This window comes from Myxocyprinus asiaticus, chromosome 50, assembly GCF_019703515.2.
Source record: "Myxocyprinus asiaticus isolate MX2 ecotype Aquarium Trade chromosome 50, UBuf_Myxa_2, whole genome shotgun sequence".
NCBI classification, from domain to species: Eukaryota; Metazoa; Chordata; class Actinopteri; order Cypriniformes; family Catostomidae; genus Myxocyprinus; species Myxocyprinus asiaticus.
The window spans coordinates 75336-100754 of record NC_059393.1 but is presented as its reverse complement, the minus strand read 5'-3'; the positions used below and the strand labels follow the sequence as shown (position 1 = coordinate 100754).

Here is a 25419-nt window from a genome sequence, read left to right as displayed (position 1 = left end):
AAGCAGTTTACTCGCTAACTGCTTGGATAGATTTTCTGTTAATGTTGTGGATGCTTATATTTGTTGTCATTCTTTAATGAATATAACACTCCCTTGGGATACTGTGTTTACCGTTCATATTGGCAAAGTATTTAGTAGAGAAGTTTGCCGGTATTTACAGATATTCAAGAGTTCTGAGTATTGAGGAGTCACGTGATGCCATGCGAGGAGCAGACGTGTAAACGGCAAGCTCTGTGCACTTTGCTAGTTTTTAATTATTTTCATGTTATAATCCGGTGAGATTTGATACACCCAGCTACATATCTGTTCTTTGAAGTCAACATGGCAAAGAAGTCAAAATCCTCAGGCTCTGGAGATATTAAGACACTTACGTGTTCAGGATGAAAGCCCCGACAAGCCTACAGACAAGGGACTCGATTTGGATGGCGTGGCGGGAGAAGGAATCCAGCGTCAGTTGTCCAACATATCTATGATGATGATGAAGGTTCTTGCTGACTTGGAGGATCTCGCTGTAATACGTCGATCGATTACGGTGATGGAAATAAAATTAGTTACAAGAGTGTCAGATGCTGAGAAACTAATCGATTATTTGGAGTCTTCGGAGAGGGAATTAACCGCTAATCCACCCGCGACCAAAGTTGATCTGGAACGTATTCTTAAAAAGCTTGAAGATCTTGAGAATAGAACATCAGAACGTCAGAATTGTTGGAATTCCTGAACATGAGGAGGGCAGAGATATGGTGAAATTCCTAGACGAGCTCTTCCCGAGTCTGTTCGACATAACAGAACACGAGCTGGAAATCGAGCGAGCTCAAAGAGTCCCTGCTCGGAGATCTGCTGAGGGCCCTGATCGATTCTGGCCAAATTTCTGAGGTCATCCAATAAAGATCTCGTGTTGCATCAGGCGAGGAGCAAAGGGAAGCTTTCTTGGAGGAATCGTAATATTTTCTTGTTCCCGGACTTTGCGAGTTCGACAAGAGAGAAACGCGACCGGTTCAAGGAATGTAAGAAACTCTTACATCGGCGAAAGATCACTTTTGCTCTAATGTTTCCAGCCAAACTGAGAATAGAAACAAAGGACGGTCGCAAAGTATTTACATGTCCCAATCAGGCAATGTCTTTTATTGAATCAATGGGTGAGTAAACCATTGGATGTTTCTCATATGAATGGGTCTGACTCGCTGTACTTACTCTGGCTTTTGAGGAAGCTGGGCGTCATTTTGGTTTCTTTTTGCTTTGGTTCCGCCTAGCGGCTGGAGCTTGTTTGGTGAATAACACTTTTCATTAAAGAAACTTTTGCATTGACAGAAGATTACTTTTGCATGGAAGTTCCCGGCCAGTTTGAGAGTGGACACTACAGATGACTGCAAAATATCTACATGCTCACACAAAGGATGTCTTTTATAAAGTTGACGGATTGAGTAAGTCATGGTATATACTTTTATGCGGCCCCCGAGTGAATTGACTTGACCATCCGGGGAACCGGGATGTCAGTTTTGTTTCTTTTTGTGGTGGCTCCGCCTAGCGGCTGGAGCTTGTGCCGTTTACGGGACACTGGAATGATTACGTCATCCACTGAACTCATAACAGCTGGCTCACTGAACATTCGTTTGTCTATCCGTGAATCTGAACAGTTTTATATCAGCTGAAATTTGTTTTGTGGAGGATCACACCTTTAAAACAGTTCTGTGAATTAATCTACATGTTCTGTGTTTATTCTTCCTTTTGGCTGGGGGTTATTTTACAAATATTTTCTGTTATGTAATTTTGCTTCACAAATTTGTGAGGCAAAATTGAGCAATCCGATGGCAAAGTTGTCATGGGGGCTCGTGGGCGTTCATGGACCTTTTGAGTTTAGAGGGATTGTCGCCGGTTGGCGCACTCATGTGCGGGGTTAATGCGCACGTTTTTCTTTGTTTTGTTCGGGGGTAAGTTCGGGGTTTGATTGTTTCACTAATGGGGAATGTGGTCTGTATAATTTTGTTTTTGACACAGTTTTTTTTTTTATTATATCAATATGTCAGTTGTTATATATGTGTACTATCTCTCTCCACGTGAAATGTGAATGGGTTGGGGCACCCCATAAAAAGAAGGAAGGTTATTACTTTTCTTAAACGTAAGAAATATGATATAGTGTTTCTTCAAGAAACACATCTTTCCCCGCAGGAAGCGGAAAAATTTGGGAAGATATGTGGTGGACATGTTTTCTTTAGTGTTGGCTCAAGTAAGAGCAAGGGAGTCATTATATTGATAAATAAACATCTACAATGAAATGTCTCAAACAGATTAAAGATAAATTAGGAAGAGTCATTATTGTTTTAGCTGAAATTCAGGGGCAAAGTTTGATTTTGGCTAATATTTATGCGCCTAACGCTGATTATCAGGGCTTTTTTATAGATCTTGAAGGGATGTTGCAAGTCGCTGGCACCCCTCATAATATAATATTGGGAGGAGACTTTAATCTTTTGATGGATTCAGTCCTCGATCACAGTGAAGCAAAAGTGTGTAAACCCCCTAGAGCAACATTGACGCTTCACAGGATGTGTAAAAATCTTGGTCTTACAGATATTTGGAGACATTTGAACCCATCTTGTAGAGACTATAAATTTTTTTCTTCAGTCCATAAGATTTATTCTAGAATAGATTTTTATATATATATATATATATATATATATATATATATATATCCAAGTCCCTCATTTCATCTGCTCAATTGGAAATATCTTAGTCTCAGATCATGCCCTGGTTTGTTTTTAAAAAATTCTACTTTGATCTCTATAGTTCCACGTCTTCGTCTACTGATGAAGATATTAGAAACTTTGTGGAACCATTAGATCTCCCTAAACTGATGACTGAGCAAAAAAATTCCCTTGATTCTGAGATAACACTGGATGAGCTTGGCGAGGTTATTAAGGCCTTACCTACAGGCAAGGCTCCGGGGCCTGATGGCTTTGCTGCTGAGTTTTTCAAATCTTATGCTACAGAACTGGCTCCACTTTTGCTAGAAGTTTATACTGAATCATTAAAGAATGGAAAGCTTCCATCAACCATGACACAATCCCGGATCAGTCTGATTCTTAAAAAGGACAAAGATCCAAGCGAGTGTAAGAGTTACCGTCCAATTACCCCGATCCAGTTAGATGTAAAAATGTTGTCAAAAATTCTGGCTAATCGATTAAGTAAAGTTATGACATCTCTTATACATATAGATCAGGTGGGGTTTATTCGGGGCTGCAGCTCTTCTGATAACATTAGGCGTCTCATCAATATCATGTGGTCAGTAGCGAATGAACAATTTCCGGTCGCTGCCATCTCACTTGACGCCGAAAAGGCGTTTGATATGGTAGAATGGGATTATCTTTTTAAGGTTTTGGAAATATACGGGTTCGGGAGTACATTTATTGGATGGATTAAGTTACTTTATAGATACCCTGTAGCGGCAGTACAAACAAATGGACTAATTTCAGATTATTTTATTCTGGATAGGGGCACCCGGCAGGGTTGCCCTCTTTCCCCATTATTGTTCTGTCTTGCCCTGGAACCAGTAGAAACAGCGATAAGAAAGGAGGATGATTTTCCAGGGGTGGTGGCGGGAGGTATGGCACATAAACTCTTGCTTTACGCAGATTATATTTTATTATTTGTCTCTGACCCCAGTGATCTATGTTTTGCCTCCACAGAATTATTCATTCCTTTTCTAAGTTTTCAGGATATAGAGTCAATTGGTCTAAATTCAAAGCTTTGGCTCTGACAGCGTAGTGCCCAGAAACGGCTTTCCAGCCGGGTGCTTTCCAGTGGCCCAAACAGGGCATTAAGTATTTGGGTATTTTATTTCCAGCAAATCTTTGTGATTTATTCGAGTTAATTTTGACCCCTTAATAAAATAGTTTTCGAGTGATGTGGGCAGGTGGGCTTCATAACATTTATCTATGATTGGGAAGGTTAATTATATTAAAATGAATTGTATTCCAAAATTCAATTACTTACTGCAGTCTCTCCCTGTAGATGTCCCCCTCTCTTATTTCAAGCAATTTGATAGCATAGCGAAGTCCTTCATTTGGAATGGTAAGCGTCCCAAATTACATTTCAATAAGTTACATAGGCCGACTGACAAAGGTGGGCTAGGCCTACCCAAGATTTTATTTTATTAGATATTTGGCTCATTGGTCGCTTCCACCTGAGAGAGCCCCACCCTGGTTCTGTATAGAACAGGAAGTTCTTTCCCCTATTTCGCCACTGCAAAGCCTATCAAATTAATCGGAGAAGCTAAGTTACATCCCGTTATCTCGTACTTGAACTCGGTATGCACAAAGGTGTCCAGACTGTTTAATTCTGAATTTTTTTTAAATATAGCCTCGAGCATATGGCTGAACCCCAAACTATGCATCAACAAGTCCCCTTTTTGCTGGTCAGAGTGGATTGGGAGGGGGGTTACTACACTCGGTGACCTATATGAGAATGGAGTGTTGAGATGCTTTCAAAATTTGGTTCAACTTTTTGGGATTCCTAGATCTCAGTTCTGTAAGTATTTACAGCTCCGCCACCTGCTCTGTACTGTTTTGGGGAGTGGTTTACACCCTCCTAAAGCGGCAGATACTCTGGGAGTGGTGATTACTGCTTTTGGAAAAAGGTCTTGAGGCATCGGTGTATTACTCCCTACTAATTCAGAGTCTGGGAGACGGAACTTCAACTTCTCTTAAGAGATTATGGGAGAAAGATCTAAATTTGGTATTGGAGGAGGGAGAGTGGGCTGGGATTCTAAAAAATGTCAAATCTGCATCCAGAGACGCAAGGGTTCGCCTCATGCAATTTAAGATTTTACATAGAGTCTATTGAGATAGATTGCATAGGCTTGGTCTTAAAGACACACCCACCTGCTGGCGATGTCAATTAGAAGATGGAGACACAACCCATGTCTTTTGGGGATGTGTTAAGATGAAAGAATTTTGGATGAGGATTCAGAGGTTTATGTGCGAGGTTTTGGCCTCTCAAATTTTATTTTGACCCAGACTCTGTATCTTGGGAGATGGGGCAGTCATTAATTTGGAGAATAAGCACATGAAAAACTGGGTCCTAACTAGTGTTTTGATCGCCAAACAGATCACTTTGAGGAGATGGAAGTCGGCTGGAGCGCCCCCGTTTCAGGAGTGGTGTTCAGAGATGGCTAGAGTGGCAGCTCTTGAGGAGGGGGTATCCAGAAGACTGGGGAGTCTGGACATGTTTGTGAAGAAGTGGGGCAGATATCTGTCTTTTTTGGAGGGCTCTCGGGGAGGGACAGTGGAGACAGAAGTGTAGGGGTTTTATGTGTGTGATTGTTTTATTTATTTTTTATTTAATTATTTATTTATTTTTGTTGTGTGTCTTTGGTTGTGTGACCACTGGGGTGTTGTTGGGGGTCGGGTGGGGTACTGGGGGGGGGGGGGGGATAGTGCGGGATGTATATTGATTCTGTATACATGTGTTCTGTTATTTATATTTAATGGTTGAATCAATAAAAAATGTTAATTACAAAAAAAAACAAAAGAATACCACCCCCACTGTGAAGCATGGTGGTGGCTCACTGATGTTTTGGGGGGGTGTGAGCTCTAAAGACATGGGGAATCTTGTGAAAATTGATGGCAAAATGAATGCAGCATGTTATCAGAAAATACTGGCAGACAATTTGCATTCTTCTGCACAAAAGCTGCGAATGGGACGCTCTTGGACTTTCCAGCATGACAATGACCCTAAGAACAAGGCCAAGTTGATCCTCCAGTGGTTACAGCAGAAAAAGGTGACGGTTCTGGAGTGGCTATCACAGTCTCTTGACCTTAATATCATCGAGCCACTCTGGGAAGATCTCAAACGTGTGGTTCATGCAAGACGACCAAAGACTTTGCATGACCTGGAGGCATTTTGCCAAGACGAATGGGCAGCTATACCACCTGCAAGTATTTGGGGCCTAATAGACAACTATTACAAAAGACTGCATGCTGTCATTGATGCTAAAGGGGGCAATACACAGTATTAAGAACTTTTGTGTATGAAGGGTTTGAAGACTTTTGAACAAGGGTCATTTCATTTTTTTCTTTGTTGCCATGTTTTGTTTTATGATTGTGCCATTCTGTTATAACCTACAGCTGAATATGAACCCCATAAGAAATAAAAGAAATGTGTTCTGCCTGCTCACTCATGTTTTCTTTAAAAATGGTACATTTATTACCAATTCTCCAAGGGTATGCAAACTTTTGAGCACAACTGATATATATATATATATATATATATATATATATATATATATATATATATATATATATATATATATATATATATATATATAATACGGAATCAATAAAACTGTTAATTAAAGGGGCCTGAGTAGCTCAGTGGTAAAATATGCTGGCTACCACCCCTGGAGTCACTAGTTCGCTAGTTCGAATCCCAGGGCGTGCTGAGTGACTCCAGCCAGGTCTCCTAAGCAACCAAATTGGCCCGGTTGCTAGGGAGGGTAGAGTCACATGGGGTAACCTCCTCGTGGTCGCTATAACGTGGTTCGTTCTCGGTGGGGCGCATGGTGAATTGAGCATGGTTGCCGCGGTGGATGGCGTGAAGCCTCCACACGCGCTCTGACTCCGTGGCAACACGCTGAACAAGCCACGTGATAAGATGCGCGGGCTGACTGTCTCAGATGCGGAGGCAACTGGGATTCGTCCTCCGCCACCCGGACTGAGGCGAATCACTATGCGACCACAAGGACTTAGAGCGCATTGGGAATTGGGCATTCCAAATTGGGAGAAAAAAGGGAAAAATCCCCCCCCCCCCCAAAAAAAAAAGTTAATTAAAAAAATTCATACAAAAAAGAGTTCTGAGTATTTCTTTCTTTTAAAATACTATAGATATAATGATTCAGAATGACCATTCATTACCTCCATGATACTGGACATATTAAAATAATTCTTCATGAATGTATGCTCATCTCAGGCTGTTTGCAAGTACAAACTTGTTGTAAGTATATTTGTAGCATAGCATTTCACTACTGTACAGATTTACTCATTTAGCCTGATATTTAAAGGGATAGTTCACCCAAAAATTAAAATTCTCTCATCATTTTACACCCTCATGCCATCCCAGATGTGTATGACTTTTTTCTTCAGCAGAACACAAATTAACATTTTAAATAAAAGTGAAACTAAACAGGCACCACATGTGACTTTTAGATGTAAAAGTGAAAATGGGGATTTAAAGTAAAAAAAAGGACTTTATATCTTTATATATTCATACCTATTATATCGCTTTTGAAGATATGTATTTAACAGCTGAAGTCTGTGGTTTCCTTTATGGGATATTTGGAGCTACAAATGTCTGATCACCATTTACTTACACTCTATTGACCTACAAATATTTGTGTTCTACTGAAGAAAGTCATACACATTTGGGATGGCATGAGGGTGAGTAAATGAGATAATTTTCATTTTTGGGTGAACTATTCCTTTAAATGCAGCTTGAGCTGTCAGCCATCTCTCTATTATCTAAAATAGATTTTTAAGAAGAATAGACTTGGATTATTGTAATTGTTGTTATCACGGCATATTATTTTGTGTTTAATCAAGTATATTGCATCCCCATCATTACTGAATCCTAATTTAGCCTGCTATTTTAATCTTTCCTATGTTTTGTCAGATGAGGCTAAAAAATACAATATAAAAATGTTTAACTCCATTAAACTCATTTCAGCCATATCTTGCCTCACCTCACTATAAATTTAGGCTATTTTTATGGGCACTACCCATCAGGAAACTGCTTTTTAACATCAATATGTTAATAAAACACTAATATCATCAAGTTACAAAATATAAATAAAAGGTTGATGAGAAAAGCAAGCAATATCTTAGTAAAATGTCTTTTGCAGCTGAATAAAATATTAACATGAAAATAGCATGTCGTAGCTCCGCACTCATTCCCACCCTGAGACTGCTGCCCTGAAACTGCTGGTGCTGCAGGGCTGCAGCTACTATTGGCTAAAACCTTAACCGCATGTTTTTTGGAGTGAAAAATATTAGAAATGCTAGATACAGTTAACTATTTTTTAAACAAAATTAATACAGAGGGAAAAGTAGCTACTCCATATGTGTTTTTCAGATTGATTTTGTCATGCTCAAATACTCAACCCTGTTACCAAAGTTATTGTACAAAAAATGATCAAGGAAATATAAATGTATAAATAACTACAAACCAACATTTAATCCCAAACTAGCTCTGCTACTAGGCATAATGTTCTCCCCTTTTTCTTGGAACCCTGAAACCCAAATTGTAAACCTTAAAAAATTTTTTAAAAAAATTACAAAAAAGTACAATTAAACAAAAACTTTTTTCTCAAGGTTAAGAACTTAATTTCACTGACATTTTGTTAAAACAGAACAATGTGACATTTTCTGAAGAGTTTTGAGCCCTGCCTTTTTTGCCCTATTCATGGACAGTGCCAGAAATGTAGCCTCTAGCATGTAGATGAGAGAATTTATTTTATTATTATAATTTTTTTAAATAATACGATTAAATTTACCTGTCGGTCAAGTCAGATTGAAACGTCTTATTGAGGTGGTGAAGAACGTCGGTGTCACTCAATGGAGTGAAGCTTCCGTATTTCTCATAGAACTGCTCGAGGAATTCTGGAACATGAAAAGATCACAGCATGTTCACAACCAGGAAATGACACCATGGCAATATACACTGTAGCTAAATCCGGTTGTCTTTAGTGTTCTTTAGGCACACAGTTCAGTTATTTACAGGAATGACATCTGCATTTTACATTACACATTCATCCTGAAAAATTCAGGTAATGACAAACATATTAACATACAATCTGTGTAGTGTGTAGGGAACTGAACTGAACAGCTAGTTATGCAGTGACGGCAATCTATTCTGAACACTGGTGCGATGCTTTAAAATCACACAAACAGAGATGTGTCTGGACTCATTTACAAATGTTTATTCTCTCTCTTCCACTGCTCTCATCAGCCCTGCAGTCTAGCAGCAATCCATACATCATGCATTATAAAGAGCTTGCTGTTCAAAAGCAACAGCATACAGAGCATAAACAAAACAAAAATATTTTGCTTCTGTCGATTGTGGTTTTATTTTACAAAAAACTTCCAGATTAAACTACATCTCTGGTTGCTAATATTTATTCGTAAAAATACCACCAAATAGGTTACATTGTTGGCATCCATGTTTCTTTTTTTTCCAACCACAAAACATCCAAGAATCGCTTTGATTATCACTAGGCAAGGATGAATAATATGTCAATTTTGCCATTTAATAGGTGCCGATGGCTACTTTTGAAGAGTAATAATCCAAAATTCAGTGAATGTCAATGTATTAAACAAAAAATTTTATCTGGATAATATCTAGGCTATAAATACAAAAAGCGTAATTTGGTGAATGCTTACATGTACAGCATTGTAACTCTGCTAATGTCACTGTTTATGGACTAATGCATAATTTATAATACAAGATTAATTTATAGCAATGACACCAATGAAGCATAGACATTACTGAACGTTTACTTTTATAAGCATTACTGATTGTTGAGTTCATGTTGATTTTGATAGATGTGTCTCTAGAGAAAAGAAACAGTCTGTTTTAATAGTACCGGATTACCAAACATGTATGACAAGTGATCATCGATTATCTACCGTTGATTAATTACTGCTCATATTTGTTATATGACAATGTTTGCTTTATAGTGTTAATATTGTAAATTGTTGTAGATGATTGTCAGTGTGCACCTTTTGATTCCCTTATGTTTTGAATGAGCAGCTGGGAGCAAATAATAATAAAAAAAATTCCTGGTGTATTCTTGTTTATGGTCAAAAATGTTGTGTTATGCAACAAATCTTATTTTTATTTTTTTTACTTGTTATTTTGGGATTTTAGTAGCACAATAAACTGCATTTGGGATTTCATTCAGTTTGGACTTTAAAAAAAAGAAAACAAATTCAATAAATCAATTTTAAAAACTATAAATCAATTAAACGATTAATCAGTTATCTGCTTTTTCCACAACTTTATTCATCAGTATCATCGAAATCCAATATTGGTCAACCTCGAGGTCTCTGGTTGCTAATCTTTCTTTCGTCAAATATAGAGAACACTAAACATATTCCATTGCTTTGTCTAGGCTATAAATACGAAACATGTATGCCAACCATGAATGGCTATGATTATTATCACTATGTCAACAATTACAAGCTCCAGATTGAATCCTGTTTTTCATACAAACACTGAATAATTTTAGGGGATTCACTCCTGCATTAAATGCAGTTGTCATTCCTAAAACTTTGCAGTGTGTATTTGGCCCATTTTAGCAGCAAATGTAGAATTCAGCACAATTGTACCATGAATAAACTCAATGATTCCCTCTGTGGTGATTGCAGCAGGAGGCAGTGCCAACGGTTCACGCATCACCTCCGTTGAGTCGTTTCCGAGGTCCCCAGGAAGAGGTTTGCAGTAATGGTGGTCCCAGCAAGCCTTGTCTACCTCAGTACTCAATGTGGGCGCCTCGGTTTCCATGGCATCATTGTGACTGGAAACATCCCTATCTGAGCTGTTGACGTGCAAGGAAGAATCTGAGAGTTTCCCCATCAAGTCACTGTGTGTGGCCAAACTGGCCCGGACATCGCTGCTGTCCACCGTGGCACTTGTCTTAACTGGATGGTCCTGCTCACTGGAGATAAGATCTTTGGTGGAATCTTGACAGTTATGTGTATGAAGACTGTTGTCTATGCCATTCACCATGATAGCAGTTGCATTCACTGCAGGCATGATGTTGTCTTCCGTTTGGGTTACGTCTAGTTTTCCCCTGGGAGACGGCGCTTCTTCCATCTCACAAAAAGTTAATGTGTCCCCATCCACTGTTATTACGGAATCCATTGCCGAGGAGCTCACCTCCTCCTCTCTAGCCACCTCCTCTTGGTTCACCATGTCTTTCTTCTTGCGGCCGCGTTTCTTCGTAACATGCTCGTGTCCGGGCGCGTGGGGTTTGCCGTTAGGCCCGCAGCAGTCACACGTCTTCGGCACACGTTTTCTCCTGGAGCGGCCATTTTCCTGCATCTCACCTGTATAGATTAATTATATTGATTGTTAATGACTGATGCAAACCCCAATTTTTATTGTTAAAGTTTCTGATAACTGATATGATATTATTGTTTTATTTCTGCTGTTTAACACAATAATAACCTAATAACCATTACACTCCAGTAAAAACATTATATGCAGTGTGAATATCATAAATAAGGAATAATGTACAGTCAGCTGTTGTGGCAAAATAAACCCCAACAGGGTGATCAGGATCTTGTATCATCCTGAAGGAGACTATACCAGCTGACTGTACATTATCACACTTGTTACATGGCTACTTATTAAATAAATAAATAAATAACATAAAACACAGATTTGCACTGAAATTATGTTATATAAAAAGAAACTCTGAGTCTCTTAAATTCCACCCATGGTTTGCGTCACAGTTCTTTTAGTGTCCATTTTACAGAAATGACTGTCTGACACTCATTATCCTGCTTATTACAAGACTACTTGCAGAATAAATAAAGGACATAACAATTTTTTTTACTATATTACTTTTCTACGAGAAGTAGGAAAGATGACTTGCAGCACCCGGATGACCGGTCTGACATGACTTTATCCCCAGATGTTATTTAGAAATATCAGACAGATAGATGGTTTGATTGACCAATCAGTAAGAGTATTCCAAAAAGCCGTGTAATAATAACAATAGTAATCCCCATACCCAGTATTTATGGGATGTTTTAATCCAAATCATCAAATACAGTTGGATAAAATTATAGAAATCTATGTCATGTTTGTGCATCGTCCATAGGGAATTTGTAAGCATGTTATATGATCAGCCTTTATGATTTTTTTAAATTTTGCATGGCCTATAGGATACTAATCAATGAAGAGAAAGAAGTACTACAACCCACTTTTTTGCTTTCCCCATTGTGAATGGAGAAGTTTGTAATTTTTCTGGCCACAAGTCTTTTTATTTCCACAATGAATATTTGCTTGTAGTAGCTCATTATTACTGAAGGCTACCTCCCAGACTCACGTTCATTCTCAGCATCTGTAATTTTCTATATTTTTGATCAGGCTGTCTTATTATAGGCCTGTTTGACAAAATCCATCTTTCTTGTAAATGTTAGCCTATGCTCATGATGGAGTGGTTATTGGAGCAACGGAAATGCTGATGTCCTGACTTTCAGAGAGAGAAAAAAAATGCTTCTCCGTGGTGACCAAATTTCGCCGGTTCGCTTCTGTTCCGCAACACTCCTGTAACGTGAGTCACGTTCACTGATCGGGACGATTGGTACCACAGTCGACTCCGATGTATATTGTGCAGTCTGACATAATGTCGCACAGTGTGCCATGGGGCTTAAGCCCTTGACCCCATCCGCTCCAGGGGCGCCGTATCATGGCTGACCCTGCACTCTGACCCCAGCTTAGCTGGGATATGTGAAAAAAAAAAAAAAAGAATTTCACTGTATATGTGCAAATGTATAATGTGTGATAAATAAATATAATTATAAAAAATTATAAGCAAAAATAGAGCTTTAACTTTATTAGATTCAAAAACTTCATGACATTTCATCAGGCTGCCTGATCAAGGTAACCAATACGTCATGAAATGTTTAATCTAAAAAAGCTGAAGCTCTTTTTTGCTTAGAGTCATTGTTGCATCTCCTCCTCAAGGTATGACAGTTTGATTTTTGGTTGTGCCTTCTCTTTGGTTGGTTTTTATCCATTAGCAACACTAAAAATAATTTAAAATATAATTACTGTTTTCAGACACTCCCCCCACTCTTACAATCATCTACAATGTACTACAATAGAAACACTATAAAGTATATAAACATTGTCATATGGGTTAATAGGCTCAATATAATAAGCAGTAATTCATCAACAGTGGATTGCTTGTCAATTATCTGGTATTCTGATATAATACAGACTTTTTCATGATTTTTCAAAATCAATATTCAATATTCAAAATCAATAAAGGTTACAGAGGCAAGAAAAACTATGTGAACCCCTTGGAATTAGTTGATTTTCTACATTAATTATATATGATCTCAACCAAGTGTTTCCAGTATCTACGGTTTAGACCTGCACAACATTCAGAAGGAATTTTGGACCATTCTTCCTTACAGAACTGCTTAAGCTCAGCCATATTCTTAGCATGTCTGGTGTGAATGGCTCTCTTGAGGGTCATTCCACAGCATCTCTATTGGGTTAAGGTTTGGGCTCTGACTGGGCCACTCCAAATGGTGGATTTTCTTATTTTTAAGCCATTCAGTATTGGATTTACTTCGATGTTTAGGGTCATTGTCCTGCTGCATAACCAACTTCTACTGAGCTTCAGCTGGTGCAAAGCCACCCTGACATTATCCTTTAGGATATCTTGATAAATTGATTGTGAATGTATTTTTCACTCAATGATAGCAAGCAGTCCAGACCACGAAGCAGTAAAGCAGCCCCAAAATCATGACGCTCCCTCCACCGTACTTCACCATTGGGATGATGTTTTCACATTGGTATACTGTGCCCTTTTTATGCCATACATACGGCTGCGTGTTCTTCCCAAACAATTCAAACTTAGTTTTATCAGTCCACAAAACATTTTCCCATTAGCGTTGTGGAGTGTCAAGGTGGTCTTTGGAAAACTTCAGGCACGCAGAAATGTTTTTGTTGGAAAGCAGCGGCTTCCTTCGTGGTGTCCTGACATGGACACCATGCCTGTTTAATGTTTTCCATATAGCAGTCTCATGAAAAGAGATGTTATACAGTTCCAATGATTGCTTCAAGTATTTAGCTGTCACTCTAAGGTCCTTTTTTACCTCATTGAGCATTGTGCAGTGTGCCCTTCAAGTCATCTTGGCTGGATGGCCACTTCTAGGAAGAGTAGCCACAGTACTAAATAATCTCCATTTATATACAATTTATCTAACTGTGGATAGATGAATATCTAAGCCAGGGCTCCTCAACTACTTTCTTGTGGGGGCCAGATTATCCAGATGAAAACTTGCCGGGGGCCAGATTTTTTCAGTATTTATTTTAGCTTCCATTTTCTCTATAAAGTCAGGAAATATTTGAGTCCTGCAAATATTGTGAATTTGCACACAATAGCCAGTGCAGGAGCCAGATTTTTGTGTAGATAATCATAGGGAAAAGAACAAACTGAGTTGCTGCTGTTCGTGATTGAGATGGCTGACTCACAGCTGTATACAGTGCATCCGTAAAGTATTCACAGCGCTTCACTTTTTCCACATTTTGTTATGTTACAGCCTTATTCCAAAATGGATTAAATTCATTATTTTCCTCAAAATTCTACAAACAATATCCCATAATGACAACGTGAAAGAAGTTTGTTTGAAATCTTTAAAAATAAAAAATGAAAAAAATCACATGTACATAAGTATTCACAGCCTTTGTTCAATACTTTTGTTGAAGCACCTTTGGCACCAATTACAGCCTCAAGTCTTTTTGAGTATGATGCTACAAGCTTGGCACACCTATTTTTGGGCAGTTTCTCCCATTCTTCTTTGCAGGACCTCTCAAGCTCCATCAGGTTGGATGGGGAGCATCAGTACACAGCCATTTTCAGATCTCTCCAGAGATGTTCAATCGGGTTCAAGTCTGGGCTCTGGTTGGGCCACTCAAGGACATTCACAGAGTTGTCCTGGAGCCACTCCTTTGTTATCTTGGCTGTGTGCTTAGGGTTGTTGTCCTGTTGGAAGATGAACCTTCACCCAAGTCTGAGGTCCAGAGCGCTCTGGAGCAGGTTTTCATCAAGGATGTCACTGTACATTGCTGCATTCATCTTTCCCTCGATCCTGACTAGTCTCCCAGTTCCTGCCGCTGAAAAACATCCCCACAGCATGATGCTGCCACCACCATGCTTCACTGTAGGGATGGTATTGGCCAGGTGATGAGCGGTGCCTGGTTTCCTCCAGACAAGAGTTCAATCTTTGTTTCTCATGGTCTGAGAGTCCTTCAGGTGCCTTTGGGCAAACTCCAAGCGGGCTGTCATGTGCCTTTTACTGAGGAGTGGCTTCCGTCTGGCCGCTTTACCATACAGGCCTGATTGGTGGAGTGCTGCAGAGATGGTTGTTCTTCTGGAAGGTTCTCTTCTCTCCACAGAGAAATGCTGGAGCTCTGTCAGAGTGACCATCGGGTTCTTGGTCACCTCCCTGACTAAGGCCCTTCTCCCCCGATCGCTCAGTTTGGCCAGGCGGCCAGCTCCAGGAAGAGTCCTGGTGGTTCCAAACTTCTTCCATTTATGGATTATGGAGGCCACTGTACTCATTGGGACCTTCAATGCTGCAGAAATTTTTCTGTACCCTTCCCCAGATCTGTGCCTCGATACAATCCTGTCTCGGAGGTCTACAGACAATTCCTTGGACTTCATGGCTTGGTTTGTGCTCTGACATGCACTGTTAACTGTGGGACCTTATATAGACAGGTGTGTGCCTTTCCAAATCATGTCCAATCAACTGAATTTACCACAGGTGGACTCCAATCAAGTTGTAGAAACATCTCAAGGATGATCAGTGGAAACAGGACGCACCTGAGCTCAATTTTGAGTGTCATGGCAAAGGCTGTGAATACTTATGTACATGTGATTTTTTTCGTTTTTTATTTTTAATAAATTTGCAAAGATTTCAAACAAACTTCTTTCACATTGTCATTATGGGGTATTGTTTGTAGAATTTTGAGGAAAATATTGAATTTAATCCATTTTAGAATATGGCTGTAACATAACAAAATGTGGAAAAGGTGAATACTTTCCGGATGCACTGTATAACCAAATATAATCAGGATATTTGCCCATTCAGTTTCACATTATAATTTTTTCCCAAGCCCTACAGACACTGAACAGATGAGACACGATCATTTGACACTTCAAGAATAGTGAATAAAAGCAAACTTTTCAGCACATTTTATTTGTACTTTCAGTTTTCATAATTGATTGCTAATGTGCATATTTGCTGACATTTCTGTCACATTTGTGGAGATTATTTTTTTACACTTGTAGATTTGATCGCAAATCTACTTTTATATAAAGACATTTTATGAAAAAGACGCTATCAAATGTTCGCCTAAATGGTGTGATCCATGTTTAGCAAAGCAGTGCAACTAAACTATCATCAGAAAAGCTTAAACGCGCACTCCAGTTCGCACAAGTGATGACGGCTGTATGCTGCACGTGCCAATAAGCGTTGTTAAACTCACTGCTGATTGCTGAGGCTCGCACCTTTGAACGCTGAGTTTTGCACAGAGCGTGCTCTGGTATTTCAGATGGCGAGACAGTTTGATCACAAATCAGTCGGAGGGCCAAACAAAGATGATTGGCAGGCCGGATTTGGCCCACCAGTTGACTAGCCTCTAAGCTCTTCTTTTTTTTTTTGTAAGGCATGGTCCATGTCAGCAGATGCTTCAAGTGAAAAGCAAACTCAAAATCTTTTTATAAGTCAAAGTAGCTCTAACCCACACCTCCAATCTCGTATCATTAACTGGATGCCAGGTTTGCCAACTCCTGACTCTAATCAGCTTTTGTTGACGTCATTAGCCCTGGGGATCACATACTTTTTCTAACCTACACTGTGTATGTTTTAATGATGTATACAATTTGTACAAGAACCATTTGTATTTTATTAGTTAAAACAGATTATGTTTGTTCATTATTGTAACTTAAGGTGGGTGCACACTGTACGATTTATAATAGTCCTTTAGATTGTTGCTCGTCAGACTGTTCGATATGAACCAGGGGTGGACTAGGAAGAGAAATCGCCCCGGGATTTTACATAGAAACTGACCCAAAAGTCGCTGTTCTTTTCTGCATATCACTGCCCCCTTCAGCATATCCACTGTTTTGTGGCCCGTTCTGCATAACGCGGCAGCCCATTTCAGCCCATTCGGCCCCGTTTCACGGCTGGCCCATCGGGAAAAGTCCCGGTTCTCCCGATGGCCAGTCCGCCCCTGATATGAACGCAATGATATCGCCATGGCACACTGTGCGACATTATGTCAGACTGCACGATATACATCGGAGTCGACTGTGGTACCAATCGTCCCGATCAGTGAACGTGACTCACATTACAGGAGTGTTGCGGAACAGAAGCGAACCGACGAAATTTGGTCACCACGGAGAAGCATTTTTTTTCTCTCTCTGAAAGTCAGGACATCAGCATTTCCGTTGCTCCAATAACCACATTATGAGCATAGGCTAACATTTACAAGAAAGATGGATTTTGTCAAACAGGCCTATAATAAGACAGCCTGATCAAAAATACAGAAAATTACAGATGCTGAGAATGAACGTGAGTGCGGGAGGTAGCCTTCAGTAATAATGAGCTACTACAAGCAAATATTCATTGTGGAAATAAAAAGACTTGTGGCCAGAAAAATTACAAACTCCTCCATTCACAATGGGGAAAACAAAAAAGTGGGTTGTAGGACATCTTTCTCTTCTTTGATTAGTAACCTATAGGCCATGCAAAATTTCGAAAATTCATAAAGGCTGATCATATAACATGCTTACAAATTCCCTATGGATGATGCACAAACATGACATAGATTTCTATAATTTTATCCAACTGTATTTGATGATTTGGATTAAAACATCCTATAAATACTTACCAGTATAAATTGTTCAATCTTTCTATTTTATTTATTTTTAAATAAAATTGGAGTGGTGTGAATCTTAACTAAAGAAGTTTACAGACGTTTGAAGTAAATTTATTCAAAGTAAAATAGTAATTAAAACAACGTTGTAAAGAAAATGCATGATAAATGTAAAGGAAAAAAAACGAGAAAATGCAATCATTTATTTATTTTCATTTTGTAGCCTAAGCTCTGTATTTATTTAATTCAGAGAATAATGTTTTCATATTGCTGACGTTACACTTTTCTCCAAGTATTTTCTACTTATTTATTTATTAAAACTTTTTATATAAAATGAAAAGAATATTGAAAGAGCTTGAGTAGAGGATAACTGGGCACAAATGTTGCTATGGTGCAGAGGTGGAGCAGGTTTCTTTTCAAGTGAATTGGGGCGCGAGAGAGGAGCGGAATATCTCATCTGGCCATCGTAATAGCATTCACACTATACGGCTGTGATGCTAAATTTCAGACACTGCCAGTACTTCGGAGGCTGAAGATCATCGCAAAGGCTATTAATTGACCATCTGTGAACATGTCACGCCGAACGTTGTAAGATTGCCGATTTTGCCCTGCGATGACAGAAATCCTTTAGGATTCCCGAAATTTGTCTCAGACGACAGAATCGTGGCCAAAATCGTACCGTGTGCACCCATCTTTAGATGAAGATCAAACCAGATTTTAGACAAATTTGCATATTAATGCAGGTAATTCCACGTGTCTTTTTTACAATGTGTATTAATAATCATGAATTAGTCCACAAACAGTAATGGTGAAGGTGACTTGTCTCTGTTACAATGCACTACTTGTAAATTAAATTAAGCTTTTTATTGCAGGTTTTCCAGATGAAGGGTTTTGGCCACAGAAGAATGCAGAGGAATAAATTCTTTGATTTTTGCTGATAACCGATTTTGCCGCAACTATTGGCACTGATTAATCAGTAAAACCGCTATATAAGTTAAACTCTACTACAGAGTCACAGAGTTTACATTCTTCAGGAAAATAGACCTATCAGTGGCTAACTTATAGTTGACCGCATTTTAAATTTGAATAAGACAAAGAATTTTAACATGATCTAAAAATTACACAAAGCAGCTAAGCATGGATGGCTGTTGTTTAAACAGTAAATGTTTTATAAACAACACATTGAGATATTAAGTGAATTTACCTGTGAAGACTGTTGTTTCCTGTTGGATTTCTTTAGAAACATACCAGATGCCATTTATCGGTAGAGCCTTTATTAAAGAAGAGCTAACGTGTGAATCGGTCAAACCAGTTTCAGGTCTGTCCCTACTCACCTGAGCCGGATTCTGCCTGATCTGAGGTTTTTGGACCCGGAACCCTCATCTCAAACTCTACCCCATTCCTCCACAGATCCTCTCGCCCCTTTGATTGTATTATTAGCAGGAGTCCATGATTGAGATCAAGAATTTGGATCTTGAAATTAGAATTCTTGTCAGTTCGGATGTGACTTTTAATTTTCACGTTTAAAACGTCTGTGAAAAGAGTGAAGAAAGAAACAGTCTTGGTGCTGTAAGATGAAATGAACGAACAATGCATAAATACAATGTTTTCTACAGCAGCACCCTTTATAAAAAAGGTACTGTGGCAGTACCGTGATAAAGTGATGGAATCAAATGGTTCTATCATTAAATACTGAATGATTGCCAGATTCATATACCATGGTATTTACAAAAATAAATTTCAAATAAATAAATATATAAATAAAAAACACAGTATGAGTCCAAATACTGTCTATGTACTGTGACAGAACCATGGTTCAGTGATGGTATCATAGGGTAATACCATGGTTGTTTGAAAATCAAAGAATACCATGGTACATTACCATGGTTCATATTTACATATATATATATATATATATATATATATATAGTGCCTTGCAAAAGTAAAAGCCCCCTGACCAATTCTCTCATATTACCAAAATACAAATGGTACACTGAAATTTCATTCTGATTAATATTTTATTTTAAAACACTGAAACTCAAAATAAGTTATTGTTTTTTTGGTGGGAAATATTTTTATGAAAAAAAATTAATGAAATATCTTGCTTGCATAAGTATTCAACCCCCACACATGAATAATTGGTCGAGCCACCACAAAGTGATTTTGACCCAATCTTCTCTGCAGATTTGCTCCAGGTTGTTCAGGTTGATTGGGTGACACTTGTGGACTGCAATTTTCAAATAGTGCCACAGATTCTCAATAGGATTGAGATCAGGACTTTGACTGGGCCACTGTAGGACATTTATCTCTTTGTTCTTGAGCCACTCCAATGTTGCTTTGGCCTTGTGCTTGGGATCATTTTCATGCTGAAATATGAATTTCCTCCCAAGCTACAGTTTTTTAGCGGACTGACGTGGGTTCTCTTGCAGTATTTCCCCATATTTTGGTCCATCCATTCTTCCTTCAATTCTAAAAAGATTCCCAGTCCCTGCTGATGAGAAGCAACCCCACAGCATGATGCTGCCACCACCATAATTCACTGTAGGGATGGTGTGTCTTGAGACATAGGAAGTGTTAGGTTTGCACCATACATAGCACTCTGAGTTTTGGCCAGAAAGCTCTATCTTGGTCTCTTCACAGCTGGGTCACTCACATGCTTTCTGGCAAACTCTAGGCATGCTTTCAGATGGTACTTTGAGTAACGGCTTCTTTCTTGCCACCCTCCCATACAGGCCAAAGTTATGCAGTGCTCTTGATATGGTTGACTGGTGCACCGTTACTCCACTCCCAACCACTGAACTCTGTAGCTCCTTCAAAGTGATTGTTGGCCTCTTTCACATGTCTCCTTTTTGTTAGAGCGCTGAGTTTTGAGGGACAGCCTTTTCTTGGCAGTGCCTGGGTGGTGTGGTGCAGCTTCCACTTCCTGATTATTGATCCAACTGTGCTCACTGGGATAGCCAAACATTTGGATATTATTTTGTACCCTTTCCCTAATCTACGCATTTTTATTACTTTATCTCTAACTTCTGTGGAATGCTCTTTGGTCTTAATTTTCCTTCAGATTCACAGTCTGATCAATGATCATTCAACAATGGGTTTTTTATCCAGAAAATGTGATTGCAACTTTAATGATTCACAGGTAAATGGTAAAGTAACTGTGTCCTCATTAGGGCAATTTCTTTCATCGGTGTAACCTGGCAGCTTCCACAGCATAGGGGTTGAATATTTATGCAAGCAAGATATTTCAGTTTTATTTTTATTTTTTTATATTTCCCAACATAAAACCAATGTCACCTAACAATATTTGATTTTGAGTTCCAGTGTTTTAAAATAAAATAACAAACAGAATGAAATTTAATTGCACCATTTGTAATTCAGTAATATGAGATAATTGGTCAGGGCTCTGAATACTTTTGCAAGGCACTGTATATGTATATATATAGCTCTGGAAAAAGAGACCACTGCAAAATTGTGAGTTTAAATGGATTTACTATTTATAGGTATGTGTTTGAATAAAATTAACATTTGTGTTTTATTCTATAAAGTACTGACAACATTTCTCCCAAATTCCAAATAAAAATATTGTCATTTAGAGCATTTATTTGCAGAAAATGAAACTGGTCAAAATAACAAAAAAGATGTTTTCATACCTCGAATAATGCAAAGAAAACTAGTTCATATTCATTTTTAAACAACACAATACAAATGTTTTAACTTAAGAAGAGTTCAGAAATCAGTATTTTACTCCAACACATACCTATAAATAGTAAATCCAGAGAAACTGATAATTTTGCAGTGGTATCTTAATTTTTTCCAGAGATGTGTATATATATATATATATATATATATATATATATATATATATATATATATACATAAAACCATGGTACTCCCAAGGTAAATCTTGTGTTTGGTCAGTAAAATCAGGATTCATGAGATCTGAGATCAAGAAGTGACGTGAAGAATATTTTATTTCCTCTGATCTCCAGCAAACACAACAATTTAAATTTCAGAAGATTTTGAGAAGACAGAAACTCAAAGTGAAAGAATGAATACATCCTCATTTAACTCGCTGCGACCAAAAGCATAAATTATGTAAAGTTAATCAAATGATCCTCAGTGATTCAGACTCGATCGTTCATTATATTAAACACAAACACAATATCGAGCTTCAGAAAGTCAAACACAAAGAGCGCAGGCACCTGTGATTCACAGTCTTACCGTGTGCCCAGGGTGTGTGCTAGTCTCGAAGATGATGTTTTCAGGAGATTTAAAACTGTAAACAAATTCTGATTTTCCACAATCAATTATATCGATAAATGTTACGGTTATCAAGCGTTGTTATGGTCGCAACGCAATCGTGGCGCGTGATAATGACGTCATAAACTAACGTGAGGGTGGATGCTTTGGCGCCATCTAGCGGGAAGGAAGGTTCTCTTGTGGCAAAAATTGTGGCATAAAGATAGGCTACTTCACAACTACAGTATGGATGGGGCCCTTGGGGTGTGTTTTTAATCCGGGCCTGTTTTTTGGTATAAACACACTTTTATAGAAACAATATGAAGATGAATATTGCTATTCAATTTAACTATTTTACTTTCCTTTTAACATTTTTTAAAGTACTTCATTCATAAATGTAAAGCGTTGAAAACAAAACCTATTTTCTCTCATTTCCAAAGAAATTTTGGAATTTACTTTAAACCTTTGTCCACCTCTTCTAAAAATATATATTTTTTAAATAAATAAAAAAGTCACCAAATCTTACAAATGTGTTTGTAAATGTTGTTGTCTGTTTTTGTGTGCTTAATAATGTATATATTTCGATAAAGTTATTTAAGATATTTCCTCCTTACTTCTACCAGTGACACCATGCGAGGAGCAGACGTGTGAGCGACGAGCTCTGCGCACTTTGCTAAATTTTTAATTATTTTCATGTTATAATCTGGTGAATTTGATACACCCAGTTACACATTTGCTCTTTGATGCAAAACATGGCAAAGAAGTCAAAATCCTCGGGCTCTGGAGACATTAAAAGACACTTACGTGTTCAGGATGAAAGCCCCGACAGACCTACAGACCGGGGACTCAATTTGGATGACGCTGTGGGAGAAGGAATCCAGCATCATTTGTCCAACATGTCGGTGATGTTGACGAAGATTCTTGCTGACTTGGAGGATCTCGCTGTAATACGTCGATCGATTACGGCAATGGAAATAAAATTCTCTGAGCTAGTCACAAGAGTGACTGATGTTGAAAAACGAATCGATTTTCTGGAATCTTCAGAGAGGGAATTAACCGCTAATCTGCCCACAACCAAAGTTGATTTGGAACATCTCCTTGAAAAGATTGAAGATCTTGAGAATAGAAGCCGCAGGAATAACGTTCGAATTGTTGGAATTCCTGAGCATGAGGAGGGCAGAGATATGGTGAAATTCCTAGACGAGTTTTTCCCAAGTCATAACAGGTCAAAGCTGGAAATCGAGCGAGCTCACAGAGTCCCGGCTCACAGATCTGCTGAGGGAGACAAGCCCGATCGATTCTGGTCAGATTTCTGAGATCATCCGATAAAGATCTTGTGTTGTGCCAGGCGAGGAGCAAAGGGAAGCTTTCTTGGAAGAACCATAATATTTTCTTGTTCCCGGACTTTGCGAGTTCGACAAGAGAGAAACGCGATCGGTTCAAGGAATGCAAGAAACTCTCTGAAAAAGATCTTGTTTGCTCTAATGTTTCCAGCCAAACTGAGAATAGAAACGAAGGTTTACATGCCCCAATAAGGCAATGTCTTTTATAGAATCAATGGCTGAGTAAACCAGTGGATATTTCTCATGTGAGTGGGTCGACTCACTGTACTTACTCTTGAGGAAGCTGGGCGACATTTAGTTTTTAGTTTTTTTTTGCGTTGGCTCCACCGTGCGGCTGGAGCTTGTTTTGTGAATAACACTTTTGCTTAAGAAAATTTTGCATTGAAGTTCCTGGACAGATTGAGAATAGACACTACGGATGACCGCAAAATATCTTTTTCTTTCTGTGTTGGCTCCGCCTAGCGGCTGGAGCTTGTTCTATTGAAAAACACTCCTTTGGAACAGCTGTGGACTAATCTGTTCGTTCTCCGTGCTTAGTCCTCCTGCTGGCTGTAGTTTGTTTTGAGTTTTTATACGGAACATTGAATGATTACGTCATCTGCTGAACTCATAACAGCCGGCTCACTGAACATTCGTTTGTCTGTCCGAGGAATCTGAACAGTTTTATATCAGCTGGAATTTGTTTTGTGGAAGATCACACCTTTGAGACAGTTCTGTGAATGAATCTACACATTCTTTGTATTCATTCTTCCTATTTGCTGGGGTTTATTTTACAAAGTATTTTCTGTTATGTAATTTTGCCTCACAAATTTGTGAGGCAAAATTGTACTATCCGATGGCAAAGTTGTCACGGGGGCTCGTGGGCGTTCATGGACCTTTTGAGTTTAGAGGGATTGTCGCCGGTTGGCGCTTTCAGGCGCGGGGTTAATGCGCACATTTTTCTTTTTTCTGTTTGTTTTGTTCGGGGGGATGTTCGGGGGTTGATTGTTTCACTAATGGGGAATGTGGTCTGTATAATTTTGTTTTTCACACACAATTTATTTTTTTTATTATATCAATATGTCAGTTGTTAATATGAGTGTACTATCTCTCTCCACATGGAATGTAAATGGGTTGGGGCACCCCATAAAAAGAAGGAAGGTTATTTCTTTTCTTAAACTTAAGAAATATGATATAGTGTTTCTTCAAGAAACACATCTCTCCCTGTAGGAAGCTGAAAAATTTGGGAAGATATGGGGTGGACATGTTTTTTTAGTGCTGGCTCAAGTAAGAGCAAGGGAGTCATTATACTGATTAATAAACATCTACAATTCAAATGTCTCAAACAGACTAAAGATAAATTAGGAAGAGTCATTATTGTATTAGTTGAAATTCAAGGGCAAAGATTGATTTTGGCTAATATTTACGCACCTAACGCTGATGATCAAGGCTTTTTTATAGATCTTGAAGGGATGTTGCAAGCCGCTGGCACCCCTCATGATATAATATTGGGAGGAGACTTTAATCTTTTGATGGACTCAGTCCTTGATTATAGTGAAGCAAAAGTGTGTAAGCCCCCTAGAGCAACATTGACGCTTCACAGGATGTGTAAAAATCTTGGTCTTACGGATATTTGGAAACTTTTGAACCCATCTGGTAGAGACTATACATTTTTTTCCGTCAGTCCATAAGATTTATTCTAGAATAGATTTTTTTTTTATATATCCAAATCCCTTATTTCATCTGTTGCGGATTGCTCAATTGGAAACATTTTAGTCTCAGATCACGCCCTGGTGAGTTTAGGTGATGCCACATATAGAGAAAAAGAAATCATATAGTTGGCGCCTTAATGTGTCCCTTTTGCAAAATCCTGATTTCCAACAAATGTTAAAGACTGAAATCAATGTTTATATGGAGACCAACTGGTCCTCGGTATCCTCTGTTGGCATGGCTTGGGAGGCACTTAAGGCGGTTCTTAGGGGTCGGATCATACAGTATGCCTCATTCATCAAAAAAATCCAATGAACGAGAACTCGTGGAGTTGGAAGAGAATATTAAAAGTGCAGATGTAGAGCTGAAGCGTCGTATGTCTTCTGATGGCCTCAGAGAATTGACCCAACTGAAATACAGATATAATACTATTTTGTCACGGAAAGTGGAGTTTTGGTTATTCAGGGCAGGACAGTTA

The 25419-nt window shown here is 38.6% G+C and overlaps 1 protein-coding gene across 1 annotated transcript in view; it reads right to left on the bottom strand.

The window, feature by feature from the left end:
* Window positions 1–22038, bottom strand: part of LOC127439055 (sentrin-specific protease 5-like) — a 37957-nt gene extending 15919 nt beyond the window's left edge. The window contains exons 1-4 of the mRNA XM_051695084.1: window positions 21892–22038; window positions 19005–19202; window positions 10374–11093; window positions 8540–8645 (exon numbers count right to left, since the gene is read on the bottom strand). Of these exons, the coding sequence (XP_051551044.1) occupies window positions 8540–8645; window positions 10374–11093; window positions 19005–19053 (875 nt within the window). The 5' untranslated portion in view covers window positions 19054–19202; window positions 21892–22038. The remainder of the gene's footprint in view (window positions 1–8539; window positions 8646–10373; window positions 11094–19004; window positions 19203–21891) is intronic.
* Window positions 22039–25419: the final 3381 nt, after the last annotated feature.